Source organism: Arvicola amphibius, chromosome X (genome assembly GCF_903992535.2).
Source record: "Arvicola amphibius chromosome X, mArvAmp1.2, whole genome shotgun sequence".
In the NCBI taxonomy this organism is placed as follows: Eukaryota; Metazoa; Chordata; class Mammalia; order Rodentia; family Cricetidae; genus Arvicola; species Arvicola amphibius.
The window spans coordinates 6458697-6471470 of NC_052065.1; the positions used below are offsets into that span (position 1 = coordinate 6458697).

The 12774-nt window shown below is 38.5% G+C and overlaps 1 protein-coding gene across 3 annotated transcripts in view; it reads right to left on the reverse strand.

Annotated features, from left to right (window-relative positions):
* Window positions 1-12774, reverse strand: part of Cdkl5 (cyclin dependent kinase like 5) — a 216334-nt gene that overhangs the window by 54716 nt on the left and 148844 nt on the right. For all 3 annotated transcript variants that reach the window (XM_038316663.1, XM_038316661.1, XM_038316662.1), the window contains exons 10-11: window positions 6205-6285; window positions 1214-1365 (exon numbers count right to left, since the gene is read on the reverse strand). In XM_038316663.1, the coding sequence (XP_038172591.1) occupies window positions 1214-1365; window positions 6205-6285 (233 nt within the window). The remainder of the gene's footprint in view (window positions 1-1213; window positions 1366-6204; window positions 6286-12774) is intronic.

Consider the following 12774-nt stretch of genomic DNA (forward strand, 5'->3'; position numbering starts at 1 on the left):
AGCTAGAAAACATCATTTTGAGGGAGGTAACCCAGACCCAGAAAGTCAATTGTCACATGTACTCACTCATAAATGGCCTTTAAACATACAACAAAGAAAACCAGCTGACAAATTACAGTCCCAGAGAACCTAGACAACAATGAGGACACTAAGAGAGACTTATATGGATCTAATCTACATGGAAAGTAGAAAAAGACAAGATCTCCTGAGTAAACTGGGAGCATGGGGACCTTGGGAGAGGGTTGAAGGGGAGGGGAGAGGCAGGGAGGGGAGCAGAGAAAAATGTAGAGCTCAATAAATCAATGGGAAAAAAAAGAGAAATAAATTACTTCTACATCCCATACATAAAAAATTCTCAGATGCCAAAATTGGGTTCTAGAGAACGAAGGAAGACAGGGGAGGCTGCGCAGAACACCATTTTCGTAGCAATCCAGCTACAGAATTGGGGAGCATCAGGACAGGAAAGGTAATCTGACTGATCCAATAGAGGGGAGGGAAGGAGGGAGGGAGGGAGGGTGAAGAAACAAGTTTTCAGACAGATGTGGCGACAAGCCTGCAATCCTGGCAATCAGGAGGGAGGGGCAGGGGAACTCAGGAAGCCTGAAGCCTGTTTGACTCCCTAGTGGTTTCTTAGAGCTAGGATTACAGGAATGCCTAAGCAAGAAACAAATATTTTAATCCTCAAAAAGTGTTTTTAAAATGTACTACTTTTAAATATTGACTTCACTCTTTTTCATATGTTTATTTTTATTAAAAAAACCCTCATTTCTCAATGATTGAAAGGCAAGAATAATAAAATCACAAAACCCTTCTTAAAGTGGCTTCCTATTTTAGTTCAGTTACAGTGTCCCCACACATGCTCAGTGTCTTCTTTACCTTTCAGGAACCCCCTTCCCCTGTGATTTACACAACATCAGCTAGGTCTTAATGCTGTCTGAGATGCTGGAAACCTCCTGAGGTTCTAATTCAATGCTACCTTTCCAAGGGAACGCATAGGTTTTCATCATACACTTGTTAAATACAAGAAAGTCTTTAAGAGTCCCACACAACTCTTTAATTATAGTTCTGAATCATGTAATAAGCATGCAGAAGATATTTTTGAATAAAGGGGGCTTTCCTTCTTTTCTCTAATTGCATAATTTTAGCAGCCACCTCTTCCACCTACTTATAAGACCACGACTGCATTTGTATTTCCTTAGAAGGGAATATTTACCTATTAGACAGTGTGCTGCTTTCCACATGGTAAGGTTTCCTTTTCGTTGACCTTGAAGGAGACCGATCCAAAAGTCTCTGGGTTTGAAATGTAGGGTGATTCAAACACTGCTCTGTCAAATATCTGTCAGCTGGGTCCAACTTCAGTAAATTCTTGGGAAATAAAAGTTTAGGAATGGAAAGAACAAAGTTGGATTTAAACTCTACCAATTACCTTATCCTTTCTTCCTAGAAAAGAAACATGTGGTCACTGCAAAATACCTAGCAACAATAGCTCAAGGAATGAAAAAAATCGCCCACAACCTCACAATTATAGTCCTCTTGGTAGAAATCTTTCTAGCTGTGCTTATGAGTACCACATATAATCTTTCTGCTATAATACCTGGCTTATGATATGCACTTTTTTATATCCCATTCTTTTTACTTACTTATAAAAACATTTTTTTGCAGTATAACTTAAACATTTAAAAAACCTTTTTAATAAGCATATATTTGCATTCTTCATCTTTCTACTGTCTTTAAGATACCCAGTTATTCTCTCTGGAGACAGAGCACTAGTTCCCCGTGCATTATACATAAGGTATATTATATATGCATGAGGTATAATCTGCACATATTTTCCTCTGACTCTTTTCATTTTACGCCCATAGTTGTAAGCACACCACTGTATGTATTTAGTTTCCCTTCCACCTAGCATGCAATGTTGAGATCATTCCATAAAGTACAGAGCTTTAACTCTCTGTGTATACTTCATACTTTGTTTTTAGAATTCCCAGATGACTAATAGGTCACATTGTTTCCAACAGTTTCCTTTTTCTGAAGCACGTGTCAATACACCATCTTAACAATATGCTTTATGGGAAGGGTGGGGATTGAAGCGAAGGCTTTGTGCATACTGAGCAAGTGCATTACAACCAAGCTACATCCTCAACCTTACAACAAGGTGGAACTGGGCAACTGTAGGCTGAGCCCCAAGCCTCTGTCTCCTCCCATCTTAATAAGGCTTTAAATGATTGTGCAGAAGCGTGTGGTATGAGTTTCTCATGATTTACTCAGCAAGCATCCTACTACTAGATATTTGAATGATAGCCACCTTTCACCATCATGATTAGTGCTATGACAAAACACTTGAAATCTAATGGATTCTTAAAGGTGGCACTAGTAGGTATTGTTTCTCCATGCTGCCAAATTAGCAATTAGGAAGGCTGTCTTAAATTATAATCCTCTCAGGAAGTGTAGGAGTCTACCGGTTTCTAGGGACCCTCACCAACAGCAGGCATTCTCACTCTTCTTAGGGGGTGCAAATCAGATATTATAAAAGCTGCTATATCACAGCTGTTTGTTTAAAGTTATTATTGCTGTGTATGTGTGTGTGCATGCATGCACCACGTGTGTGCAGTTGCCCTCAGAGGCTGGAAAAGGACATGAATCTCTTGCAACTGGAGTTACATGTGGCTATGAGGCATCCAAATAGGTGCTAGGAATCAAAGATGGGTGCACTGCAGGAGCAGCAAGTGGCTTTAACCACTGAGCCACTGCTCCAGTCCCTCTTAGAGATGTTTTACCTCGTATCTTTGCTGTTAGCAAGGCTGCTTACCAGTCACTGACATAGTCTCCTCACGTAGTTTCCTGTTTCTGCAGGCATCCCTACTTAGTTTTAAGTGTTCTTTGTTCATTAAAGTACTAACCCTCTGTGTTATGTGGCATGCACTAACTGAAGCGTTTTCACCAAAATTGTTCATTTTAGCTAGACAAAATATTTTATTTTGATTTATAAAATGATCAAATATCATAAAAAATAACCAACATACCCTAACACAGGGCAATAAAGTGCTGGCATTCACTTTTCTAGGTATTTGTTATCTCAGAAAAAGGAAGATGGGTAAATTCCAACATTCACAAATGCACTTCCAGCTCAGTTTGGTATGATCCATAATTAATATATATATATATATTTAACTAGTGAGAGCAAATTTGCTCCCAATAAGCCAGACTTCAGTTTTAACATTGCACCACATACATTTCAATTCTGGTCCTACCAGATACTGACATATTCATTTTGATACAAAGATTCTAATTATTGAAACTCAACCACTAATTACATGCAAGTGGATTCATATCCATATTAATTCAGACACAACTGCAAACTTGTCTCATTTCTGCTTTCTCCCTTATTATAGAACAAAAACTATGATAGTTTAAACTAGTATTTCTAACAGCTACCATCAAAATGGTTTCAAATATAAGATGCTCATTAAAGAGAAAAATCAGCCCCAAGAAGTCTTTCTAAATTAAAAACACCGATGACCTTTCAGAAGAGTTGGTGTTATTTTAACTTATTTGATATCCTGTAGAAGTTACTGTACAGACAAAATCATTTTCATATGCTACGAATACAATTACATTAAAGCTTGAGGACCATATAAGCATAGTAGGAAATTTACTTAGCTCACAGTTTAAAAAAATTGAGCATGTATTGGGGGAGGCATCATCATTTTTTAAAACTAAAGCAAATATAATTATTGTAGTTATTTTTAAAACTATTAAGGGCACGGGTGTGCATTAATTCTAGTGATTGTATCTTTACTAAAATAGCAGCTCTAAATAGGTACAAGATGAGATAAACATTTTAATTATTAGATGTGGACACAATTAGCATACATTTAGGGAGCAGCAAAGAGATTGACTGAAAAGACATTGGAAGCTTTTCACTTTTAAAATCTTCAAAAATAGGTAAAAGGAATGGTGGTGTGTGTGTGTATAATTCAATAATAATTAGGCAATATTAATCAGTGACAGAAATCAAAATTATGCCTTCTGAAGAAGGCAGAGTGGGCCAAGAGGGTAAGACCTAGGAAAGATCCAAAGGAGGTTTCTTGGATATTGACTAAGTTTTTAATGTCTTAATACAGGTAAGGTAACAAAAATATGCTTATATTTATAGAATCTCAAAGATGTAGACATAATTTGAATACATTCAAATGTGCAATTCATGTGTCTGTGTGTGTGTATGCGCCTGTGTATGTGTGTTTTGCATGAATATATATGTCTGCACACTTATTCATACAGTGCCTACCCTGGTCAGAAGAGGGCCTCTGATCCCCCAGAACTGAAGTTAAAAATGGTTGTGAGCTACCATGTGAATGCTGGAAACTGAACCTGGGTCTTCAGGAAGAGTAGTCAGTGAACTGAGCCATCTCTTCAGGCCCCTGAATTTGTATTTCTATAAAAATACTTGCTTACTTTTAGAAAAGAGTAACAATAAACATATTAAATGATAGGAATTAGAATGTTTGCTTTCCAAGCCCTTCCGTGTAGCCCTCTCTCCACTCTCCTTCAAATTCATGGCCTCTTTTTCTCACTAATTATCATTACAGTTTTAACTAAAGAAAAAGAGAGACAAAAGTCACGAAACATAAGATTGTTTTCCATTCTGTTCTATTTATATTTTAAAAGTTACTGAGTAAGGCCCAAATTAACAAGTATCGGCTACATGAAAGAAAGTATTGGTAAAATCCAACTGATTTACCTAATAATTTGTCTAATTAAATTGAACGAGTGTTGAAGGTTCATTAGAAAAAAAAATAGCAGTTCTCAATCTGTGTTAATAACATCAGTGCTTTATTAGAGTTTCATAGAACACGGTACTTGGTATTTAATTAAATTTGGAAAATGTTAAGACAGAAATGCTTTACTGTGAGATTTCTGAACTCCTCCATGGGCTAATGAACACGATGTATCTCTAGAAACATTATGTGGTATGTGGCCTCTCCTTAATGCCAGAACCCCTTCTCCACATCTGCCCCCACACCTACTCACACTGTTCCTTGGGACAGAGGTGAACATACCCTAAAACAAAGCCAAGTTCTAAGAACACAGCTCAGCAACTTGCTGAGCTTGAAGTTTCTGCACACAGTGGAGCCTCCACATTTTGACAGCTGAACAGACGGGCATACAACAAAACGGATTCATAATCAAGCAGTGAAGCTCTATTCTGAAACAATCAGTGTTTGCCTGTACATTTACTGCCTGAAACAAAAACTTGAAAAATACGATAAATAGCTTTCACTTAAGAGACCACTGTTTGCGGAGGTGGAAGAATCTTTGCTTGCTCATTTTTTGAGACAGGGTCTTTGTAACTCAAGCTAGCTTCAAACTTAGAGAGAGGTCTTCCTGTCTCAGCCTCCCAAATTCTGAGACTACAAGCATGTGGTACTATGCCCAGTAAGAAAATCTTTTATAAATAATTTTGGGGCTGGAGAGGTGGCTCAGTGGTTAAGAGCACTGGCTCCTCTTCCAGAGGTTTGATTCCCAGCACTCACATGGCAGCTCACAACAGCCTGTAACTCCAGGCCCAGGAGAGCTGCTGCCTTCTTTGGACCTCTGCAGGCACTGCATGACATGCAGACAAAACACATACACACATAATAAAATAAAATAAATCTTAAAAAATTGAGGATGCTTTTAGTAGTTTGGAGTAGGATGTCTTTTGACAGGAGGACCGTTCAGCTCATGATGGTAGTAGTGATCCTGATATATCTAAAGAAAACCAGAAAGAGCAATCTGCCTAGGTGAGAAGAGGCCCAGTCAGAGGAAAAAAAATAAACAGAATTAGAATCACTGATTAAATCTGCATAAACCATGAGTAGCCTTCAATGTTCTATACAAATAATTGTAAAATCTTTTGTCTTACAAAATTCACTTTAAGTTTTGTTTTAAAATGTAAGCGTGAGTAGCTCTTGAGTGCCAACAGATTTTCAGTATTCTGCCCATTTTAGGAAAGTAATTTAGGGATTACATGCTCCTCTCTAGATGAACTGAGACAACACCAGATTCCTGTTGCAATTATAAACAAATTACATGCCTTTTAACATGACATACTCCCCATTAATCATCTACTAACAAAACATTTAATTCATAAAAGCAGGCTATGGTCCCAAGTAGGCAGAGGACCAAAGGACTTCTTTTTATAGAAAAATTTACTTTTCTTACCTTCATAAGGTCAAGTAAAACACTATTTAAGATTCCAAGGTATCTTCTCTCTAATGACTGAGGATGGTTAACAGCCGGAAACTGTAAGGATAACACAGCATGGATGTTAGCATTTGGGGAAGGGTATGTGTACATACATTTTTGGGGGTTACACAAGGCAGCAGTTGGACGGAAATCATTACCCTAGTGTCAATCCAAGTCAAATTACTATTTGTTATATTATTTTTCGTGTCTATATATTTTAGATATGCATTAATAGGGCCAAACATTAAATATTGGGAAAACTTACAGGTGATATCTAAAGCTAGTTAGACAATATTGAAGCTCACAAAGAGAATAAAAGTCTTGGCTGTATATTTAATAGAATTCTGTCTGCTTATACAGCTTGCTTCTAAAACAATTTATAGACAAATTGTCTGTTGAAACAGACAGTTCTCAATACTGACAGACTGGAGAACTAACAGAAGGGCCATGATACGATATCATATAAAGATGTCTTGGCTTTTCCACAAGAATATGTAATTTACTCCTGAAAATGGAGACATAAGAAAGGAAAAAAGGCAGCAAGAGGCCAGAACCTGAGCTCATTTTGAAGTTGTAAATTTAGGTACATGTCCTATTATTGTTTTTAATATACTCTTCTAATGATCTATTTTAAAAATCTTACTTTAAAGTTCTTAAAGGGCAAACATAGGCACCTAGATCACCAAATTAATTTCTAAATAAAGTAAGACTTGTTGAAGCTTATTTTGATGTTGTACCCTTTCTTCTGCCAATTTACACTCGGCAATATCTTGAGTAAGACACTGGCAGAACCCAAGCTTCCAAATGTTGAGAAATAGTTCGCTTGTAAGACATAATTCCTTTATACCAACATAGGAACATTTCAAGGTGCAGAAATCCTTAACTAAGCTGAATGAAAGGTAACATCAAACAAAATATTAAGAAATATTTATGCAACCAAACTGACAAGGACTTAACATAGTGAAGGGAACCCTGATGGCTCTTTGTCTTGGAGAGGGGTAGAGTGGGGGTATGGGTGGAAGGGAGGGGAGGGAAGGGGGAGGAGGAGGGGAGGAGATGGAAATCTTTAATAAAAAATGAGAAAAAAAAGAAATATTTATGCTACCATTTCAACACTACATTCTGTAGGGTAAGAGATACACTTGAGAAATTTGTTGTCTGGTTGAAAAGGAATTAACTGTGCATCTGGAAATGAGAAGTTAAAGGCGGTCATGGGGGCGTACACCTGTCATCTCAGCACTCAAGAGAGTGGTTGCAGCAGGAAGAGCTTGGGTTGGAGGCCAGCCTGGGATACACAGTGAGAACCTATGGCTGTACAAGACCCCGTGGACATCTTAAACTCAACTTTGAGAGAAAGACAGGGAAGTAACGCTGTGCAAAGCATTTTAAGTATTATTTAAACTTACATTTTAGAGAAGAGGAAAAGGATGATCAGAAAGTTCAAATAACTGGCTCGAGGAAAGTTACATAATTAATGAACAGAAGTACTATCTGCATCTAAGTCTGTGATCCACCCCACCCCTTCTAACATAAAATACCTCTCCCAAGTTCCTTTTGGTGCTACTGCAGCATTAACTATCAGACTAAAGGGAGGGGCACCTGTCACACCATGATAGAAGACTCTCCACTAGCAAAATTTAATTAAGGCTTTTCTTCTAAGGTCTATATTATTGTATCACATACCCTTTTCTTTTTTGGGAATGACATTTCATTGATAAGAAAATTATTTCTGAAAGCTAAAAGGTCTTCGAAGGATCACAACAGAGAAAAGTGACCAAGACAGGGAGTATTCTGTGAGATCATGTCTCCTAGAAATGTCAGAGGCTACATGCATAAAGTCTCATCAACATGACTGACTAAACATGAGTTGAACAAGGAGGACACTGATAGACATGCTAATGTGGACAAGGAAAGCTCTCATGGCTTCAACCCTGGACAAGGAACTAGAGGCAACTAAGGTATGTTGCGAGCAGGAAAAATAGTTTTTCCCAGCAAAGAGCACAAAAATTAGTTATACCATACCAAACTTAGATCAGTCCTGAAAACATACATACAAGTAACAATAGATAGATTGAGCAGGTTATAAATAAGAATACACACATAATTATACACACACACACATACACGCACACACGTACCAACAATTAATGGAAAAAGAGGCCATTAATTGGAAAGAGAGCACAGACCGGCACACAGGATGGTTTGGAGACAGGAAAGGGAAGGGAGAAATGAAGCAATGGTTTGGAGACAGGAAAGGGAAGGGATTTCTGATGCAATTTCATTATAATCTTATAATCTTAAAATATATAAAACATTTAAGAATTATCAGGCAAACTCCCAATTTAAAAATATAATGTATATGCTATTAAATGAAATATGCTATTCTAATATGAGATAATTCAACAAAGATCCAAAGCTGGAACATACAATTTAAAATGAATTCTAGCATTTTTACTTTCTTAATCATTTGAGTTCCTCTACTGAGCACGAGCTATACACTATGACCTGGCCTTGGCATTTTGTTCATTTCCAGTGCTAGGGATGGAACTCAGGTCTGTGGGCATGTTAGGCAAGCACTCTACTATGTAGATACAGCCTGGCCCTACAGAGTAATTCTCATAGATCATTCTCCTTCATCACAACCTGTCACTATTTCACATGTGAAGAAAACAAAGACACGAGAGAATGAAAGAGCTTCTGGAAGGTAGTAAATATGGGGACTCTAATGACCGAATCCCACTGTGGTACACTAAAAATTATTTTTTTTCCAAATAATGAATAGAAGTAGAATGGCATGCTGTGGATTTTCCAGTTCTCTACATCAGTGGATCCAAATACACACCATGCTGGTTTGTGCATGGTTTGCAGCAAATGCAGTTCATGGGCCCTGTGTGCTCAGCTATCTGTCACAGACAGTCTCGGAGTATATCATAAAGAAAAACTTTTCCCTTAAACGTCACTGTTAAGCCTCTAAAGAAAGACTGCACTAATTTCGTAAAGCCACCATGAACACTTCAGACTAAAATGCAAATACAGTAAAGTCTATAAAAACCTAACTGTCCCAGAAGCAGCAATCTCCCTGAAGCTATTTACAGAGCTCTCACATGCTAGCGAGCATTCTATAGATGCTGTTGTTTAGAGAGGAGATCTGGGAACACACAGGACCACAGACAAAAGAGAAAAAGGTGATTTTTGTGGGTCCTACAAATTTGGATGTGGCCTCTAATTCAAATGTGATTTATTCTTCAAAGATGCACCTTAAATTTCAAATCTGCCCATAAAAGCTGTTCTAATAAAACACCAGATATGATTTCCAACTTGCCAGAAAGTGTGACATGCTCCTGGTCCAAATCACAATGAAATATGTTAGAAGCAGAACAATGAAATGGAATGCAGCGCATTATGCTTGCCTAGAAATTGATAGTTTACTAATTAATTCAGTATGAAATTATTTTTGTGCTTTGTACTAGTATTTTTGTTTTTGTTTGGCTTTTCTCTATGAAATTCTCATATCTGCGTGACATAAGCATAGGCTATAATACCTGCGTGATGTTGAAATCATACGGGCGAGGCAATCTCAGCTACATGGAGTTTCAGACCAGCCTTGGCAATTTAGTAAGACCCTGTCTCCAAAAATACAGCATCTATGAAGGACTAAGAAAACAAAACAACTACAACAAAAGGCACCAGACACCCAAACCCAGACCGTTCAATCCACAAATGGGTGAATGAACTGAACTCATTCCTCTAAAGAAGATACACGGAAAGCCAATAAACAGTTGAAAAAAATCTTCAACCTTAGCGTGAGGGAAATGGCAATTAAACCTGCCTTGAGAGTCTCTTATCCAGTCAAAACTGAGAAACCAGCAAATGCTGGTGAGGATGCGGGAAAGAGGAATCCATATTCACTGCTAATAGGAATGTAAACTTGTGCAGCTACTATAGAACTTAGGGTGAAAACTACCATCTGATCTCTGAGCTCTACCACTCTTGAGTGTCTGCCCAAAAGGAATTGACAATGGCATACCTCAGAGTTACCGGAATGCGCATACCCAATGCAGCACTACTCACAATAGCTAAGCCACAGATCCAGTCTAGATGCTTACCAAAGATGACCAGGTGACATACATGAACAATGGAATCTTATTCAGTCATTCAGCAAACCGAAACCATGTCAGCTGTAGAGACATGGATGACCGGAAGACAATCATTGGAACAAAAAGAAGTCACATTCAAGGAAGCAAATATAACTCTCCTTTCACTGGGGAATATGGATTTCACTATGAGGCGGAAGAAGGAAGAGGTCTTGGACAGAGCTGAAGGTGAGAAAGCCAGGATAGTGGAGAAAGAAAGAATATATCACATGTTTTCTCTCATATGCAGAATCTAGGTGTGTGTGTGTGTGTGTGTGTGTGTGTGTGTGTGTGCGCGCGCGCACACACACACACACACACACACAGAAAGAAAGAAGATTATTTGCAGGGTAGGTCGAAGGGACCAGCTAGAGAGAAGAGGAAGGATGGGGGAGGGTAGTGTGGGTGGTGAATAAGAGCAAGACACAAAGATCTACATACATGAACACAAAGAAAATTATTTTGCATGCTAACTAAAAGAATAGAAAAAAAATAAAGTTTGAGGGATAAAGAAAACATCTTAATTCCTTAGTTTCTAAGTTATTGAGTAGGCCTAGAAATGTCAAAATCTGCTCACCATTCAGATTCTGTGGCAAAGGCCTTCTAACCAGACCTGTAATAAATCAACACTATGCAATCTAGGAGATATCACCTTGGGTGTGCTGTATGAATGGAGCACTTTCTTTCCTCGACAAAGTCACAAGCTTGGTGAGGAGGCATATTTGCGAACAGCTATTTAATTAACGGGTATAACAGCGAAGAAAAATGTGATCAAAGTGCTATAGGAATGTAAAACAGCCTAGATGCACACTCTAGAAGGGCTTCACAGGCTCTAGGCTGTGCTTGGAGCACTAGAGATAACAGTGTAGCACTATGGAAGACTCGGGCCATGCCAAACACTTGGCGGGAGGTTCCTGGTGGCCTGAGAATATAGGAAAGAGATCAGGACAGGGGATGATGAGGCCGGAGGGTCCTGAATGCTACCCTAAAGAGTTTAAACTTTAACAGAAATCATAGAAAGTGGTAAGCAAAACAGAGACAGACTTAAAAGCATAGTTTGAGAGAAAGTTTAAGAGATCAGTTTGGAAAAAAAACTGTAAGTTCACATAAGGTCGATGGGGGAAGGCAGCATTAGAGGCAGAGAGAAAGGAAATGCAATTGAATTTGATTGCTGATGGCAGAGACTCATTCAGTCATTCAGTGAGTGTCTACCACATACAGGATGGTTCAGTGTTGTCAACTTGACAGAAATCTAGAACTTCCTGAAAGAGGGGCCTGTGGGCATGCCTGTGTGGGTTATCTTGATTACCTTAACTGATACAGAAAGGCCCATTTTAATTGTGGGCAGGACCATTCCTGGACTATATAAGGTAGAGGAAGGGAACTGAGTCATAGTTGGCCTCTCTCTGCTTCTTGACTGAAGATGCAATGTGACCAGCTCTCTCAAGCTCCTCCAGTTGTGACTTCCCTACCTCTATGGACTGTAATTAAAACTGTGAGCCAAAATGAACCCTTTCTCCCTTAAGTTGCTTCTGCCAGAGGATTTTATCACTGCCACGGGAAAAGAAGCCAAGGCAATGTGTACTAGGTTCTGTGTTTAGCATCTAAAATAACACCAAATGCTAAACTGAAAACATAGGCAACTCTGACACTGATAAGGAACAATTAAACAACCAGGTGAAATAATCCCGTGCCATGTTCAGTGGTATGATGGGGGAAAAGAAAGGTACCATAAGGAAAAGAGGGGACTGTATGGAGGATCATCAGAAAGAAGAGAGACTCTTTGGGTTGAAATTACAAATGAGAAGAGGACATGCAAGGTAAGAATGTACCCAGGAGAAGAAACCACTAGTCCCAAGTACCAAGTAGTCATGAAGGACCAAAACCTCAGAATGCCCATAGAGGTAAAAGAACAGGCAGGTAAGTGTGGTGAGAATCTGGAGGGAAGCAAATGGAGACAAGTATGAGACAAGGTCAGGGAACCAAAGGCCCCATCATGCGAGACCTCACAGGCTATGACAGAGAGCATGGAATGATCCTCAGTGAGAACAGAAATTCAGTATTTGTGAATATAATATTTGCCTCTCTATTAGACCAAGAACCGGTCTTATTTATTGCCACATTTTCAGCCTCTAGTACAAGAAATGCTCCATAACTGTTAAATTAATTTTGAACTACATACTATTTTGTAAACTAATCAATGGTCACAATTTAGTTAATATAAGCAAAAACAAAAGGAGAAAATAGTTTAAAGTAACAGGCACCTTTGGGGGAGGAAGTGAAAAAAGAAAGCAGAGAGAGGAATGAAAAAGTATATACAGCTCACTTTATTCATTTCTTCCATGTGTGCTGATCTCAGTAGGAGCTGGGACTGTGTTGTACGTTCATATGTGAGCAGGAGAAACTAACTGAG